Below are 17,353 nucleotides of genomic sequence, written 5' to 3' on the forward strand. Positions count from 1 at the left end.
ACTTGCAACCAATGTTTATGGAGTTCAGTGGAGGAGGGACCAATTTCCATGCATTGTTGGTTAAAGAAAGAGCATTTTATTTAGAAACCTTTGTGCCCTTCCATGATTGATGTCGATTTGCAGCAACAAATTAGGTGGTTTAGTGAGGTAAGATGAATATGAAGTTGCTTTAGTTAATATAGAGATGAATGTGTTGGTTTAAGTGTGCTATATTGTTATATAGTGGTCATATGACGAGTTCATTTCAATGGGTCAAAGGTTACTTATTGATATGTTGGGGGAACAATAATGGCATGTAAGAGAGTAGTAGTGTCATCGTTAGTAGGTGCACTTGGTGAATTGATTATTGGTGGGATTTGACTATGTAGAGCATGTGAAGTCTTATTTAGTTTTGGATTTTATTAAGTTTTCTATTCAGTTTTAGATTTTTTTTTATTTAGTTTTGGATTTTTTTTTTTTAGTTTAATGTTCTTTCTTTATCCAAGATTCTTGTCCATTAAGTTTTTACTAATTAGGATTAGTTTTTTGAATAGGATTTTGTTATGTATCAGACCTGTAATGCCCTTCAAACAATGAGAGAGAGAGAGAGAGATTGGGTTGAGAAAAGAAATAGAAAGGGGAGAAGATTTAAAGAGAATTAGAGAAGAGAGAAATATAATTTTTTATATTAATTCTTGGAATGAATCTTCTTTAGTACATTTATCTTATATATACAACATGGACTCTCTCTACAATAACTGTTCTCGCCCTTTCTAATCACTTGACTACTTTCAGTTGACTCTCCTTTAACTACTCAGACAACTCTAACTACCTTAGTTACACTTCAGCTACTCTACTCTCTTCCTCATGCGGCTCCATTCTTATTCTTTCCTTTCCTATATCTAGCTCTGCTATATATAATAGATTTATTGTACATAGTATAAATAAGGTTTTTGGTAGATATATCAATAATATTTTTTTCTTTTTATAGTTAGAATTTTATCAATAGATTTGCTATATCTAGCTCTACTATACATAATAGATTTATCATACATAGTATAGATAAGATACGGTTTTTGGTGGACATATCAACAATATTTTTTTGTACTTAGAATTTTATCCATAGATTTTCTATAAACCCTAATTATCTTCATTTGTTTCAACCATAATCAACCCTATTTTAGCCTTAATTGTTGAGCTTTAATTTTCTTAAACTCTTTTGTTGTGGCATTTGGCGGGCTGTTATTAAGGTACATAGTGGGCGATTGGGGTTGATGTTATTTGTACATGAATCTGAAGAGAGTGGTGGATGATTGAAATTGTGAGTCTTGAGATGTATCAACACATAAGACAAATAAGGATACCATTTTGTGTTATATGAGTGTAAAAGGTTTCTGAAAAAAATACTCATTGGCATTATCACTTCGCAATATGCGCTCAGAAACATTAAATTGTGTTTTAGTTTCAAAACAAAAAGCACAAAAAATAGAAAGTAAATCAAAATGATTCTTCATTAAATATAACTAACATGAGAATAATCATTAATAAATATAACTAGATATTTGAATCTAGACTTTAACAATAGGACAATGACTCCAAATATCAAAATGGACCAACTCAAAAGGGGGACAAAGTCTGTTTATTGACTTGAGAAACCGAAAGCAAACGATGATCTTTGGCAAATTGGCACAACTTGCACTCTATTGGTAGACCCACCTTTACACTAATTACTCCAGTCACGATTGTTATTAGCTCCATTTCTATTTCCTGAATTATGAAAACAACTTGTATCGCCTTGCTATCCAGTTTCATTCCCATTATTGCTGACTAGGGTTGTGCACGGTTCCTGGGGTAACCAAACTGAATCGAACTAGAACCGAAAAAGAGCTATTACTGTAGGAACCGAACCGAACCATTTTGGTTCGGTTTTGGTTCTTCATCAAGAACTGAACTACAACCAAACTGAAGAATCGATTTTATATATATGTATTTTTTTTTTATATATATTTTAGATATATTACATAGTTTCAATAAAATTATATATATATTATATGCAATTAAGATTGTTATATATATAATTTAATTTGTTATTAATTATAAATATATATATGTAATTGAATATTAAGTTATATATAACCTAATATTAACTTTTATTTTTTTAATTATAAATACATTAAATTACTTTATAGTCATTAATTATCTTATTAAATTATCTTTTAATCATGTAATATCCCTTCTTGTTAAAAATTATATTGTAGAAAGAGATGATTCTCATTGATTTCAATTAATCTGTACATGGGTATTTATATACAATTGATTCCTATAATTGTGTTATACTAATTAGGAAGAAATCCTAAATAAGAAATCCTAAATAGGAATACAGAATACAAAATATACACAGAAATAATATAATGATTGACTTTCCATAACACTCCCCCTCAAGTTGGAGCATAGATGTTAATCATGCCCAACTTGTTACAAATGTAGTCAATCCTAGCTCCATTCAGAGCTTTTGTGAAAATATCTCCTAACTGCTCTCCAGTTTTGATATGTCCTGTTGAGATGATCTGTTGTTGAATCTTTTCACGAACAAAGTGACAATCAATCTCAATATGTTTGGTCCGCTCATGAAATACCGGATTAGAAACAATATGGAGAGCAGCTTGATTATCACACCATAATTTTGCAGGCTGGGGGGTCTTAAAACCTGTCTCATCTAGTAATTGAAATATCCACATTACCTCACATACTGATTGTGCCATGGCTCTGTATTCGGATTCAGCACTAGATCGAGAAACTACACTCTGCTTCTTGCTTTTCCAAGACACCGAATTTCCTCCAACAAAAACGCAATATCTAGTAGTTGACCTCCTATCAACCTTAGATCCAGCCCAGTCGGCATCTGAAAAACATTCAACATTCAAATGCCCATGATTACCATATAACAAACCTCTTCCTGGAGCTCCCTTCAGATAGCACAAGATTTGTCCCAAGGCTTCCCAATGAGCAACAGTTGGGGAAGACATAAACTGACTTACCACACTAACGGCATAAGCAATGTCAGGACGAGTGACAGTAAGGTAGTTCAATTTTCCTATCAATCTCCTGTATCTCTCTGGATCTTCAAACAACTCACTATCCCCTGCTAACATTTGTAAATTTGGAGTCATTGGTGCACTACAAGGCTTAGCACCTAATTTTCCTGTCTCTGTCAATAGATCGATGACATATTTTCTTTGAGACAAGAAAATACCCTTCTTACTTCTCATAACTTCAATACCCAAAAAATACTTTAATAATCCCAAGTCTTTGGTCTGAAACTGGGTTTGGAGGAAGGTTTTAAGAGATAAAATACCTGCAGAGTCACTCCCAGAGATGATAATGTCATCCACATAGACTACCAGGAGAATTAGACCAGCCTCAGATTGCTTATAAAATACTGAGTGATCACACTTACTCTTTTGCATACCAAATTCCTGTACTGCTTCACTGAATCTCCCAAACCAGGCCCTAGGACTTTATTTCAAGCCATAAAGAGACTTCCGAAGCCTACAAACTTTACCCAACTCCCCCTGAGCAATAAACCCATGTGGTTGCTCCATATACACCTCCTCCTGAAGATCACCATGAAGGAAAGCATTCTTGATATCTAATTGGTGCAGGGGCCAATCATATGTAGCTGCTAAAGAGATAAACAAGCGAACAGAAGTAAGTTTAGCTACAGGAGAAAAAGTGTCAGAGTAATCAACCCCATATGTCTGAGCATATCCTTTTGCTACAAGGCGTGCTTTTAACCTAGCCACAGAACAATCAGGATTTACCTTTACTGTAAATACCCATTTGCAACCAATAGCTTTCTTACCAGTGGGCAAAGGCAACAGTTCCCATGTACCATTAGCATCTAAAGCCTCCATTTCCTCTTTCATAGCAGCACACCGGCGGGATGAGACAATTGCCTCACCAATGATATTAGGGATAGGAACAGAGTCTAAAGAAGTAACAAAACACCGAGAACAAGAAGACAATTGATTATAAGAAACAAAAGAAGAGATAGGGTAAGTACATGAACGTTTACCTTTACGAAGAGCAATCGGTAAATCTAGATCAGAATCATGATCAGTATGAGGTACAGGATCTCCCAACGAAGTAGCTGGTGGAGGATCTGAGTCAGTAATCTCCAATCTCCTGGAATAAACATGAACAACGGGAGGCCGAGTAGGTCTAGAGACAGAAGAAATAGGCTGTGAGAGAGGACTAGACATTGGTTGGACAGTATATATTAAGATATCATCCTCCTCCTCCTGACTCTCATACACAGATGATTGAGAAAAAAATGGAGTGGACTCAAAAAATGTGACATCTGCAGAAACAAGATAACGATTAAGAGTAGGAGAAAACAAATGTACCCTTTTTGAATCTGGAGTACCCAAGGAAGACACATTTGAGAGACTTTGGATCCAATTTAGTAACTCATGGACGAACATCACGTACAAAACAAGTACAACAAAAATACGGGTTCAACAGAAACAAATATTTTGTAGGAACAAAGCGATAAGGAATATCCCCATTAAGGATGTAAGACGGCATACGATTGATCAAAAAATATGCCGTAGAAACTGCATCCGCCCAAAAGTGTTTAGGAACTTTCATCTCAAAAAGAAGAGCACGAGTTACCTCAAGAAGATGCCGATTTTTTCTTTCGGCCACGCCATTTTGGGATGGGGTATCCACACAGGAAGACTGATGAAGAATGCCATTTTGTGTCATGTAAGACTGAAATTGTGCTGAAAAATATTCTTTAGCATTGTCACTTCTTAATATGCGCACAGAAATATTAAATTGAGTTTTGATTTCATTACAAAAGGCACAAAAGATAGAAAACAACTCAGAACGATTCTTCATTAAATATAACCAGGTAACACGAGAGTAATCATCAACAAAAGTAACAAAATAACGAAATCCAGTTTTAGAAGTAACAGAACAAGGACCCCAAACATCAGAATGAACTAACTCAAAAGGGGATGAAGCCCGTTTATTGACTCTAGACACAGAAGGCAAACGATGATGTTTTGCAAACTGACACGACTCACATTCTAGTACTGATAAAGACTGAAACTGAGGACACAACTTCTTCATGGTAGACAAAGAAGGATGACCCAATCTACAATGAGCTTCAAGAGGTGTTACGGTACTGGAGCAAACAAGCGACCGCGGTACATGATTTTCCAGAATGTAGAGACCACCTGACTCACGTCCTCTACCAATAATCTGCTTCGTCGTAAGATCCTGAAACAAACACTGATCAGAAAAAAAAGGAAATAGAACAATTTAAGGTACGAGTAAGTTTACTAACAGAAAGTAGATTAAAATATAAATTTGGTATAAACAAAACAGATGACAAAGAAATTGACGGATTCGCGATTCAGCCTAACCCATGACACAAGAATTAGAACCATCAGCTAAAGTAACATTAGAGAAAGTGGGATTAGACTGAAAAGCAGATAGAATACTAGAATTACCTGTCATGTGATATGTTGCACCATAATCAATAACCCATTTGGATGAGGAAGACACAAGGCATGTATTGGATTTACTCGACTCGTGATCGCAGATGATAGGGGAACCGTAGGCTTTAGAGATGCACGATCTTCGGGAAAATCGTGCAAAATCCTCTGCAGATACCAAAACGCTTTTCTGAGGAAGATATCAGAGAATCCTCTCACGCCATATTTGCCATATGTGTTCGCTGATTTTTCCTCTGATGTTGCGGACATTTTTATTTTGTTTGGATATGCTAATGGATATAATAACAAATGACTCCTATTGAGTACTGATTAGAACTAGCCTCTCCATTACGCTGATTACATTTGCTGTAATTCCTCCTCTACTTCCTCTTCTATTACCCTGTTGTCCATTTGGATTACGGCTAATAAGAGCACTCTTGGCGTGTGTGAAGATTGGGTACTCTCATGCGAAGGACCCGTGTGAATGTTTCATGCAAAGAGGAAATCTCGAATCGAAAGAATCGAGATTTAGCGATCTCATACTCAAGGAAGGCTGCAAGAAAACTCATAACAACGATTGCTCCGTTGGGCTGAACTTTCACATCGTAACTAAAAGGCAACAATACATTAAGTTCCTCATATACCCGCTTAAAATCCATAAAATAAGCCGTGAGAGACTTATTCTCTTTCTCAAGACGGTAGAATGCCTTACAAACATCATAAATACGGAGATATTCCCTTTACCGAATACGTAAAATCTAAGTAATCCATCAATTCCTTAACAAATTCACGGTGATTAATTAAACTAATTAGCTCATTGTGAATCGAGTTCAAGCCGCAAAAACAACCGAGCATCCTCCCTTAGCCAAGTTTGTTGTGTATCATCGAGGTGGATCTTTAGTAAGGTGATCATCCTTATCAATGCTACGCAAATAGACCCTATGATCTTACTCCACCTGTAATTCGAACCATTAAGTTTGTGTTCGTGATCTTAGTCATCATCGGAATCACATCGAAATAACATTCTTATTGTCCGCCATTTGTTGAGACAAAGAAAACTAACCAAACGCTAATCCAAAGTCTTGTGACAACAAAATAATCCAAAATCACAAATCAAGAAAATACCGAAATAGGATCTGAGAGCCAAACCTCAGAAGTCCTTTAAAGGAGTCCTGGATCAGGCAACAGCACCCAGTCGTGGAATAAGGGGAATGAGGCGACGCCGCAATGTTGATCGGAGTCGAAGCGCCGGGCGGCCAAGGTCTCTCCTGAGCTGGGTGGTGAGAACAAATAGTCACCCTAGATGGCCTGCTCTGATACCATGTAGAAAGAGATGATTCTCATTGATTTCAATTAATCTGTACATGGGTATTTATATACAATTGATTCCTATAATTGTGTTATACTAATTAGGAAGAAATCCTAAATAAGAAATCCTAAATAGGAATACAGAATACAAAATATACACAGAAATAATATAATGATTGACTTTCCATAACAATATAATTAAAAATATGAATAAGATAGTAGAATATATTTGTTAAGATATATGTTATGAAATGGCTTAATTTATATATGTGTTGTTTCATAGGATTGAATTATGACCCATTCAAAATGTTAGTAATGCGATCCGAATAAAATATTTTGTGAGGTCAGTAGTGATAATGGAGTGCATAGGCCAAAATAATATTTAAAAATCAATGTTAATAATTGAATTCACTAAATTTAAGATTATATTAGCTATCTTATTCTTAATTTGAAAATGTGTTAATTATAATCTACAAAATTTTTATAAACATCTATTATATTAAAATTAAATTTATTTTTAATACTTAATATTGTGAATTGAAGAAAGCTTATGATAGTGTTCGAAGAGATATCTTATGGAATGTGTTAGAATAAAAGAGGGTATCTATTAGGTACATACAAGTGTTGAAAGATATGTATGAAGGAGCAACTACTATTGTGCGCACAGTGGGAGGGGACACAAGAGATTTTTCGATCTCAATTGGATTACACTAAGGATCAGCCATAAGCTCTTACCTTTTTACATTAGTTTTATATGAATTGACGAAACATATACAAGAGAGTATTCCTTGGTGCATGATGTTTGCGGATGGTATTGTTCTGATAGATGAGACGCGAGAAGGAGTTAATAGAAAGTTAGAGCTTTGGAGAAGTACTCTAGAGTCAAAGGGCTTTAAGTTAAGTAGAACGAAGACAGAATACATGCATTGCAAGTTCAGTGAAGGCCAAACTGGTGATAGGGTAGGAGTTAGTTTGGATGGAGTGGTACTGTCTCAAAGTAATCACTTTAAATATCTCGGTTCACTCCTTCAAGTAGATGGGGGATGTGAGGTGGATGTTAGTCATAGGATTAAAGCCGGATGATTTAAGTGGAGACATGCCACGGGAGTTTTATGTGATCGCAAGATTCCCAATAAATTGTAAGGAAAATTTTACCGTACAGCCATACGACCGGCTATGTTATATGGTAGTGAGTGTTGGGCACTGAAGGAGTTGTATGCGTCTAAGATAAGAATTGCAGAGATGAGAATGTTAAGGTGGATGAGTGGCCATACTAGACTAGATAAAGTCCGTAATGAGAGTATTAGAGAAAAGGTTGAAGTGGTGCCAATTGAAGATAAGTTGAGAGAAGGGAGATTGAGGTGGTTTGGTCATGTGAAGCGTAGACATACGGAGGCTCCAGTTAGACAAGTAGAGCGCATTAGGTTAGAGGATAGAAAGAAAAAAAAGGGTAGACCTAAATTGACTTGGAGGAGAGTAGTACAACATGACCTAGAAGCATTACACATTTCTGAGGATTTAACCCAAAATCGTTTGGAGTGGAGAAAGCGAATCCATATAGTCGACCCCAAATTTTTAGGATAAAGGCTTAGTCGAGTTGAGTTAATATTGTGAATCAAAATTTAAATTAGTAAAAATTATACATTGTCCAACAAAATTTTAACTTTAAAGAGTTGAATAAAAATGTAATAAATAATTTCTCTAAAGCTAAAGCCAAAAATTGCGTAGTTTTGTGCTTTTGGCTTAGGTTACATTAATTCTAAATCGTATTATATTCATTTATTTGCTGTTATTTTATAATTTGAATGAAAATATTATATAACTTATTATGTGTAGGATCGAACACTTATCACCGTACCAAAAATTAAAGCCTTTAGTAGAGGCGCAACTCTTATAGCATAGCAGCCCAAGTGCCATGAGTCGAAGGGATCTAGGCAGAATGTTGGCCCACTGAGCTATCCCCACTCAGTGCTAATACCTGGTAGGGATTCAAACCTATGATCTCGTCTCTGATACCAATTGTAGGAGTAAACGCTTGTCACCGTGCCAAAAGTTTAGGCTTTTAGCAGGCACAACTCTAACCCTTTATAGATAACAACCCAAGCGCCATGGGCTAAAGGGATTTGAGGAGTATGCTGGTTCATTGAGCTATCTCCACTTAGTGTCAACATTATGAATATTTGGTATTATCTTGTATTTTTATGTGAGAATAGTTAGTTTGATTTTAATATTTTTCTTGAGTAAGTTATTATGTTTTTGTTACTTTATTGATATTTTATTTTGATATTGGTATTGCTATTTTAATATTAGTACTGTTATTTTTATTGATATTTTGATGTTAAAAATATATAATTTTTTTTGTTCATTTAAAAGGAATACTATAATTTTAAGTATAGGAACCGAGAATTGAATCGAAGTGGAACTAAAAGCAGAATTGAAACTAAAATCGAATCGGAATCGAAAGCACTTAGAACCGTATCGGAATCAGAACTGAAATTTGGTTTCTTTTTTGGTTTCAAAAAATGAAAGAATCGAAGTTCGGTTCTGGTTCTGGTAAAACAATCGAACCGGAACCTCACAACCCTACTACTGACTCATAAGAATGCTATTAGCTGGCTGGGAAAATTGAGAAATTTTTATACCAAGTATTATAGTGAAAGTGTCATTTAGAGAGGAAATATCAGAACTGGAGAGAAACTGAGTTTTAGTAGTCTCAAATTCTGGAGGCAAACCAGTAAGAAAACTCATAATAGCCATTTGCGCTCATTGAGACTAACTTTCACATGAGGACTAAAGGGCATCCTTAGCAAACGAGCATTGGTGAATTGATAATCTTTATCAGTACTTGGTAGATATACATGGGCCATCATGCTCTAATCTAGATAATTGGAGCCATCGAACTTGTGTTCTGTGATTTTGGTCATTACTAAAATCACATTAGCAAAAATGGTCTTACTCTGCTATTCTATGAAACTAAAAAAAGCTCTGAAAATAAAATTGTGTCACTAGGAAGCCCAAAAACAGATCCAACTCACCAAGCCTCAAAGCACCCACGAGAGAGCACCAAACCAGACAGCAGCTCACAGGGCTGCACCACAAACTTTGAGGCTACGCTGAGAAAGGAAGCCAGAGCTCAAGATGATGGCGGATGTGCCCTCACGTGCCAACGTGTGGATTGGTGCTGAAACATGGAACTGGAACATGAGGGCCACTTGTTGGAGATCTGATGACCAGATCTTGAGGACAGGCCCACCAGCGGCTGGAGAATCTCTTGAAGGGGGGCGGTGAGAGAAGAATATCACCCTAGGTGGGTGACTTAAAAATTCCAGTAGCTGGAACTTCAAAATAGAGAAGAAAAAAATGAGAATTTTTTTTTTTTTTTACTTTTTAGGGTTTCTTGGATGGTATTGAAACCATGTAGAAGAGTTTTTCTTTTTTTTTTTTTTTGCATGTATTCTCAAAACAATTGAATACATATTTATATGCACTTGATTGTATGATCATGCTAACTAAATAGGAATATAAATTCCTATGATTATGCTATCTAAATAGGATGCATAATAGACTAAATAGGAATATCCAATAGTTGACTTTCTTATTCTATAACATGGCCAAATTTTTACGTAAATTTTGACCGTATAGAACTTATTGAAATGCAAACTAAAGTTGACTGATCTTTCTGTTGACATCAAAGTTGTGTGATTGCTAAAATTTAGTGATTAATCAAGCGACGACTAGGAAGTTAAACCAAATTGTAATCCAATTCAGTGATTAATCTGATCTTTCTATTTACAAAGAAGTTATGTGAATGTTGAAATTCAGTGATTAATCAAAGTGACGACAAGAAAGTTAAGCCAAATTTGCAATCCAATTCAGATTTCTATGTATCAAGGATAAAAATAAATGAGAAGATGGCAAATGTCCTAAAGGACACATCATTGTCATTTAATCTCATAAAAAAAGTTAAAGAGAGACGAGCTTTCTCTAATGTGTCTCTTACTTAACAAATCAAAACTATCTAAACATTCCGACTATATAGAATAATGATTTATTTATTTATACTGCCTGCATGGTATATTATTTCTTCTTCTTTTAACATCATCCGTCTTTTATTTAGGGTATACATTTTTAAGTTGTTGCAGTAGCACATATTTGAGGAAAGTAAAGAACTTGTATTTTTAATGGTTTTTAGTAGTCTGTGCTTCGTTTTCTCCTCATGTTGCTTAGTAGCAATTAGTGAATTTTTCATCGTTTCTGTAGTCTGCTTTTTTTTTTTTTTTTAATTCATTTTCTCTTTAAATAGAATTATATCTATTATCATGTTACATGCCAAGCTTTCTATCTTTACTCCATACATTTTGGTTTCTAAGTGATAGTTATAACCTATTGGATGGGAGCTCTTTAAGTGTTTTATCCATTATTTGGCATCAAATAAAGTGGATTAGCGTGCAATATTGATGACCATGATAATGATAGAAGTTAACATAATGTCAGAGAATGATTAAGTTAATGTCCATGTCCTATTATAAATAAATTAATGCATTTAATGTTTATTATTGAAAAATAATTGATAATAATAATACAATTAATGGTAACAGATATTATTATTATTATTGTTGTTGTTGTTGTTGTTATTAATTTTTTTACGAAATTAATAGTAACAAGTTATGATCAATGGAATTTGAAGAATCTGCATGGTCCACAAAAACACTGGAGCTGTATAAGGTTTATTTTTCCTCGCCTTCTCTTCTAATTTGAAGGTGTTTAATTTTGTATGGCAGGGAACAAGGTTTTAAGAATTTGTACACCTTGATGGGAGGGGTTTCTCATTATCTCAACGAAGAAGGCCCTAGAGAATGGATTGGAAATTTGTTTGTGTTTGATGACCGTCTCTCTCTTCCACCTTCTGCTTATAAGCCTGATACTGATTCTAAGGCTACAGCAATAGTGGGCAAACCTCAGCAAGGACCAAAGAACTATTCATTTGCTAACTGTTTTATCTGTGGATCACATGTCCATGAGTTGAGGCATCGAAACTGTGCTAATCTTGATTGCAACTTGCTTTTTCTGTAAGTTCTTTTCTCTTCTTTTCTTTTCCTATTACTTAAATGTTGGATATATTTGAATTTAGCCCTTCAATGTACTGTTTATTCTCAAATATATTCTTTAAACTTTTAATTTGAGATGCAAATCTGAGAAATTTGGTAAATTGGCTTTGAAAGTTGCTCCATTGAGTAATTCTAATCAGGCCGTTCTAAAAAAGCCTTTAACAAATATACAATTGTATTTTTTTTTTTATCATGTCTTGTATTTCCTTTTTCATTTATGATTATGGTCCAAGGTGTAAAATCTCCTTTTAGTTGATGATTTGGCTTGATAATAATATTATTACATTAGGATCAATATCAACTATATTATTGTGCTAATAAGAACCCATAGAAATTAAAAATTTTAGTGCTTGGGTCAATTTTAGACTCACCTTTCAATTTTGCCAATTATAGCCTGAACATTAGAGTGATGGTGTCAATTGTAGCCAATCTCTCTCTCTCTCTTTTACTTTTTTTTTCCATTTAGATTTTTTTTTTTTTTTTCATTTAGTTTATAAAGAAGCTAAGGAAACCCATTTCATTTTAATTTTCAAACAAGAAATTAAAATTTGAGGAGATACAATACAAGTCACTTTTGGGTTTTGTTTTGGTAATTTGTATTAATCTATGTAAAATATTGTAAATTGGGTCATTGCAACATATGCCCTTATTTTTTGGTGTGTGCGTCGGTGGAGGGGAAGAGGTGCGAAGGAGAGGGGTCTAATTGGAGAAGGATAAAAAGTTGACACAATTGCTCATTCACTATCAAGTTTAGGCTAACATTGGCAAAATTGAAAGGTACAGTTAAAAATGGCACAAACACTTGGATTTTTTGAGTCATTTGGCCATAGATTTCTTTTTTTTTTTTAAAAAAAAAAAAAATCTATAAATGCTATTATTGTAATGATCACACCATACTTTGGGTGTAGTTGCAACAGATACAGGCCATAATAATGCATTTCCGAAAAAAGTGGCCATAATTGTAAATTTGGTCGAAGTTACTTTTTTTTTATTTTTATTAACGCAAAATCAAATAAATATAGGTGCAGAACTTGATTTGGTTAGGAGATGAGCAACTAATATTGTTCTCGCAAGAAACTTACTTGAATAGAAGATCTTAAGGGCTACTTCCTTGCACTCGGGAGCCTTTTTTTTTTGTATATTTTTTATGGCATATTTATAGCTGATAGAGGCTTGGTAAGCAGCCACTTCTACTGGTTATATGCTGTCTTCAAAGTTCAAAGTCTTACCTAGCTCATTGTTGATTATTTCCAAGATGAATATTTTTCTCGACTTCAATGCAACAAGGTTCTAGATTTGTCACCAGTTGTTAACCATGCAACTAGTTTTACATTTCTTCAAATTGCAAATTCTTTTAAATACCCACTTTGAATTTATAATTTCGAAGATTTGTTTACCTTCCCAAACTTCTCTTTAAGATCGTCTTGCTTATTTCCTTTTTCTTTTTTAATGTAAATCCTAGAATAGCTATGAAACTCATTAGGTTGAAAGTACTTACTAATTTACTATTATTATCAGCTCAATAGTCAGTTGCCTGAAATAAAAGCTTTATGTAGAAAACCTGAAAAATTATAACAACCTTTACTATTTTTTTGCCTACCACATGTATTTAAGAGAATCTGCATTTGTTGATTAGATATATTATTATTATTATTATTATTATTATTAAATGCTCTGACAAGCTTGGACAGGGACAATGAATGTCTTGGGCTTCTTGTCACAATGCATGGGTTTTCCTTAATAGAAACTAACCCATTCTCAATTTTAACTCAAATAAGCCTTAATCACAATTTACATTTCTTGGGACATTAGTTCTTTTCTCCATTCCACTCTGTTTGCCACCATATGCCAGAAAGTTCAAAAGCTAGATTTCACTATTTGAACCTTGTCATCTTAGATCTATCCCTCATCTTATCTCATCCTAGGTAAATGTTGGTAATTTTAATTAGATGCTAGTGAGCATTAATACACTGCATTTGAAAGTCAAAAAATTCATTTCTGTTCATAAATGGTAGAATTCAATTATCTCAACTTAAAATATTAAGTCACGTCAAAATAGATGAAATCAAGTAAAAAGTGCTACAAATTCAATTCATTTATTGAGACTTACTATTGAAAATCCAGAGCAACTTCATTTAATTTTAGTGTCTTTATAAATAAGGCTAAAATAGGAAAGTGAATACATCCATTTTACTTTTCGGTTATTTCAAATAATATGATTTAAGAATTCTATTATTTAATATTTATTCCAAACACATGAATTCCATTATAAAATCATTTGAATTGAATTAATTATTTAAAATGAGTTGTCAATGTTTGTATGTTTTAATTATATGTCCCCTTTTGCTTAGCCCGAGGCTTTAGCCTTGCTCCTTGTGCTAGTTAAAAGCTGTCACATTGATCAGAACCTATGAATCATTCTTTGTAGGTGCTGTATGAACTGTGTGAAGGATTTAAGAGGATGTTGCTGTCTGAAATGCAAAACTGCTCCTCGGCTTAGGCCTGTTTTGCCAGGGAATCAGAGATATAAGAAATGGCACACATACCAAAACTGGAAGTGCAAAGCAAGTTGACAGTATGATCATCGATACCTGATCTTCAATGCTGTGTCTTCTCATGGGCATTTGCCTCCTCTTAGCTAAACTGTCTGACCCAAGTGTTTGTAAGTTACTTTTCCTGTTAAAACGTGTTGAAGGAAGCTATGAGATTTTTCATGGAAACTATTGTTTAGGCTGATTCCTTTGCTGTATAAATGATCTAGTTAAAGTTGTTAGGTAAAAAGGATTGGTATTCAAAAAGTTTATGTTAGTACTCTATATGAGGCAGTTTGTAAATGGAAAATTCAGAGAAAAGAAATGATGTTCAGCTCATGAATGTGTTTCTTGTTGTCCTGCCATTTTCTTATTTTTTTCTTTGTATCTTATCCTATTTTCTTTGATCTTATGTTATGAGAACCCTAAATTTTCGACTCGGGCATTAACTGATCAGCAAAAGTCTCTTATATGTTGATTTTGAGATGCTGTGAAATCTACGTTGGTGTCCTATATATCATCACCGGAAGCCAATAGTGCAGTGCAAAAAATGATGATAGATTACTTGAAAATAAATTTAGGCGGAGTAGGCATGTCCTTTTCTTTTATTGTATTGAGAGAAGTCAACCTGCTAAACTACAGAACCTTCTATTTATAGCATTTACCCATAAACCGTCTCAGTAGGGTTGTTCAATGTATTTGCAAAACTGTGCGTGCAATTAAAACCTACACTTAAACATGATTTGTGAGGTTTGAAGGTGTGGATTGGCTGTGGTTTAAATTCAGCAGAAATCCGATATTTTTTAGTTGGCTGCAGTTTGTTAATCATGTATGGGATGTGAAATTCTCTGACTTGAAGAGTGTGGATGATAGTTGAGTTTGGAATTGTTTTCATCAAAATGGCCAACTTCGAGTTAAAGAATTTCACATGGGAAATGCTAGTGTTTTAAGGCCTTCTTACACTAATTTTTCACTTGCATTTGTTATCATCTTCAGTATCACTCAATCTCTGCAAAACAGTTGTGCATATTTTTCTTTTTATTTCATTAGCAAGATTGTTTACCTTTACCTTCAACATTATGTTATTGATCTCCCCACTCGATCCAACGTAGATTTTGTGTTACTGATCTTTCTTATTCTCTCACTGAAGGGATTTGTTTCAGTTGAAGCGAGTGCATGTATTTTGTTGCGAAGCCAGATTGTAATTTTTACAAATTGGGTATGTATTTGGGAAGAATGTTATTTATGGATTTTCAGTGAGCATGTATGTGGGAATCTAAATTATGGATTGGCTTTATGCGTGCTCAGGAGAATAAATGGTTGATTATGCTTAATTTTTATCTGTTAAAACAGACCAATGAGACTGTTTGATTGATGAAACCAGCCATGCCAGTTTATTTTATGTGTTTCACCCCAATCCTACACGAGTCCTAATGATTTGATCCACATTTGGGCTGTGACAGATTGTATCTGTAAATTAGCTCAAAGATTGATGTTAGTTTATAATTATGCTAAATTTCCTTTATAAATAAAACCAATTGAGGAGAAATTACATAATTCCCTCCAATATTTAATATTATTTTAAAGAATAAATTAAAATTTAATCCCTAAAGTTTGGTGGAACTTATAACTTAGTCCTTGTATTTTCAAAACTAAACAATTTAGTCCCTAAGATTTGATAAAATATATAATTTGATCTTTGTGTCTAATTTTCTATTTAATTGACTATTAATTTTAGCAAAAATGATCAATATAAACTTAACTCTATATTAGAAAACTGAAATAATTTAATTCCCAATGTTTTGTATTATAAATAAAATAGTTCTTTGATTTAAATTTTATTAAAAAAATAGTTCCTCGATTTAAACACTTTATAATACAAAATTTCAAAACTAAATTGTGTAAGTTAAAATATATAAAATTAAGAACATTTTGGTCATTTTTGATAAATTGGTTGAAAAATTAGACAGGAAATAAATTGTTGGTTTTGTCAAACTTCAAAGACTAAATAGTCTGATTTTGAAAATATAAAAATTAAATTATAGAATTTGTTAAACCTTGAAGACTAAATTATAGTTTACTCTATTTTTAATTTTAAACCCTAAATTAAATTTTCTTACAGTGTTATGATAGTACTATTCCCATAACTTTCACCCATTTAAATTGATGAAAAGTTGAAAATCACTCGTCCTTTTTTATTTTAAACATAATTATTTTATTTTTTCAAATATTAAAATATATTTAAAATTTTTTTAAAAATAAAAATTTTAACTATTTAAAAAAACTAAACGGAAGAAAATTATGTAATTTTCTAATTATGTTTTATTTTGGCTAAATATTTATTTAAATTTAAAAAAAAAATCAAAAGAAAGGAAGCAAATGTTCCTCGAATCTCTTAAACAAAATTTCCTTTTTGTTTAATTATTTTGTCACTATCTTTACTTGGAGGACTTCTGTCTAATATTAAATGGATGCTATTAACAACTGAAAGAAATTTCTTTTCAAAAAAAATAAATTTTTATTTATTTTATAAAAAATAATTTATATGTGAAAAATATTTTGTATAAAAAATATTTTTAAAAAAATATATTTTTCATTATTTGATTGTAATATTAAATTAATAGTATATATTTATATCATGTACATATAATTATTTTCATATTTTAATAAAATTATTAAAATATATAAAATAAAAAATGACTTTACCTTTTGAAAAGAGGCAATCATTTTCTTTAAAAATAATGTAGTTATTCTTTTGATTAGACAAATATTTTTTATTAACTCATTGTCTTAAATATCTCAAATACTAAAAAATGCAATGCAAAAAATATTTTCCAACAAACAAAGCCTGAATGAGAACTTTGTTTCACAAGCATATGAATACTCTTGACATTAAGTGCAAATTACATGTACTATCCCTAGT

At 33.0% G+C, this 17,353-nt stretch overlaps 1 protein-coding gene across 1 annotated transcript in view; it reads left to right on the forward strand.

Moving 5' to 3' along the window:
• Window positions 1-14,769, forward strand: part of LOC110667227 (rhodanese-like domain-containing protein 8, chloroplastic) — a 53,589-nt gene extending 38,820 nt beyond the window's left edge. The window contains 3 exon segments of the mRNA XM_058138299.1: window positions 11,573-11,860; window positions 14,328-14,443; window positions 14,446-14,769. Of these exon segments, the coding sequence (XP_057994282.1) occupies window positions 11,573-11,860; window positions 14,328-14,443; window positions 14,446-14,480 (439 nt within the window). The 3' untranslated portion in view covers window positions 14,481-14,769.
• Window positions 14,770-17,353: the final 2,584 nt, after the last annotated feature.

Source organism: Hevea brasiliensis, chromosome 16 (assembly GCF_030052815.1).
Source record: "Hevea brasiliensis isolate MT/VB/25A 57/8 chromosome 16, ASM3005281v1, whole genome shotgun sequence".
In the NCBI taxonomy this organism is placed as follows: Eukaryota; Viridiplantae; Streptophyta; class Magnoliopsida; order Malpighiales; family Euphorbiaceae; genus Hevea; species Hevea brasiliensis.